This window comes from Copadichromis virginalis, linkage group LG16 (assembly GCF_057382275.1).
Source record: "Copadichromis virginalis isolate Kocher_CV1m ecotype Utaka linkage group LG16, C_Virginalis_male_GT1.1, whole genome shotgun sequence".
Taxonomy (NCBI): Eukaryota; Metazoa; Chordata; class Actinopteri; order Cichliformes; family Cichlidae; genus Copadichromis; species Copadichromis virginalis.
The window spans coordinates 11,616,372-11,618,016 of NC_140633.1; the positions used below are offsets into that span (position 1 = coordinate 11,616,372).

The 1,645-nt window shown below is 32.5% G+C and overlaps 1 protein-coding gene across 1 annotated transcript; it reads left to right on the forward strand.

The window, feature by feature from the left end:
- The first annotated feature begins 204 nt into the window (after positions 1–204).
- Positions 205–1,122, forward strand: LOC146690316 (olfactory receptor 6N2-like). The gene has a single exon (XM_085435009.1). The coding sequence runs from the start codon at positions 205–207 to the stop codon at positions 1,120–1,122; it is 918 nt and encodes a 305-aa protein (XP_085291135.1).
- The last annotated feature ends 523 nt before the right edge of the window (positions 1,123–1,645 follow it).

Below are 1,645 nucleotides of genomic sequence, written 5' to 3' on the forward strand. Positions count from 1 at the left end.
CAAACAAAATGAAGTGCATAGGACTAAACGTCAAATCGTCAGATTCCCTGAAGTTGTTTACATGTTAGTAGAGAACTTAATGAGTCCCATAGAGGATGGAAGGTTTTCTGATAAAACAAAGCCACAAAACAGAGTCAATTACTTACCTTCTTAGTTCAGTGCAGGAAATATATTACTACAGTACTTTAAAGCATTGTTTATTTAATGGATGTTGAATTAAATGTAACATTGTTAACTCTTGGTGGGTTTGCAGAATTGCACAAATACAGATATCTTTATTTTGTGGTTATATTCACATTATATATTCTGATACTCTGCTTTAATTCCATTATAGTGTACCTTATTTGGACTTGCAAAAACCTTCATGAGCCAATGTATATTTTTATTGCAGCTTTGTTAATCAACTCTGTTCTTTACAGCATGATTATCTATCCGAAGCTCTTATCTGATGTTTTGTCTGAAAAACAGACTATATCGTATCCACTCTGTCTCTTCCAAGGATTCTCATATTACACCTCAGCTGTGTCAGAGTTTTTACTGTTGGCAGCAATGGCATATGACAGGTATGTGTCTATATGCAAACCCCTGCAATATCCAGTTATTATGAATAGAATAACTATTTATGTATGTGTGATTTTAGCTTGGCTTATACCTGCTTTTGAGATTGCAGTGTCATTTGTGCTGTATTCGAATGTCAAACTCTGTAGCTTTACTCTGACAGCAATTTTTTGTAACAATTCATTTTACAGGCTTCAGTGTGTGCCCTCGGTTGTAATATCTATATATGGTGTGGTCATGTTGATAAATATGACCTTTCTACCAATGCTTTTCATACTTTTTTCATATATCAGAATTCTAAGAATATCTTACAGTTGTTGCAGAGAAACAAGGAGAAAAGCTCTAAAGACATGTTTACCCCACTTGCTGGTGTTAATCAACTTTTCCTGTTTTTTTTTCTTTGATATAATTATAGTTAGACTGGAATCTGATCTATCAAACACTGTACGCTTGACATTGACGTTTCAGTCAATTTTATTCCATCCTCTTTTAAATCCAATCATATATGGACTCAAAGTGAATGAAATTTTTAAACACATCAAGATGTTGTTGTGTCAGGTTTAACAACACTGGTATTACTGCACCATTATCAAATGTATGGGATTTCATTGTAATGTGAGTTAGTTAAAAGAGTTTCTTATCTCTGATTTGACATGCAAGATAGAAGGACAGAGTTCAACATTTATATAAACGTTGATCTCTGTCCTTCTACTGACAACAAGACGAAAAACATAATGGTCATAAAACAAAGATAAACAATTTCTTAAACTCTTGCTGGTAATGTTTGAAGTCTAAGCAGCTCATATGCCTGCATTTCACATTTTTCCTTCTTTTTTGTCACAGGTTATCTTTTACTATTGTGGGTTGTAAGCGCAAAAAATAATTTAGTTAATTTAGTTAATCAATTGCTACCTCTCTCTCTCTCTCTCTCTCTCTCTCTCTCTCTCTCTCTCTCTATATATATATATATATATATATATATATATATATATATATATATATATATATATATATAGTACTGTGCAAAAGTTTCAGGCAGGTGAGAAAAAAATGCTGTAAATAAAGAATGCTCTCAAAAATGGAGGTG

Coding starts and splice junctions, on each gene's coding strand:
- LOC146690316 (XM_085435009.1), top strand. CDS start 205: ATGGATGTTGAATTAAATGTAACATTGTTAACTCTTGGTGGGTTTGCA.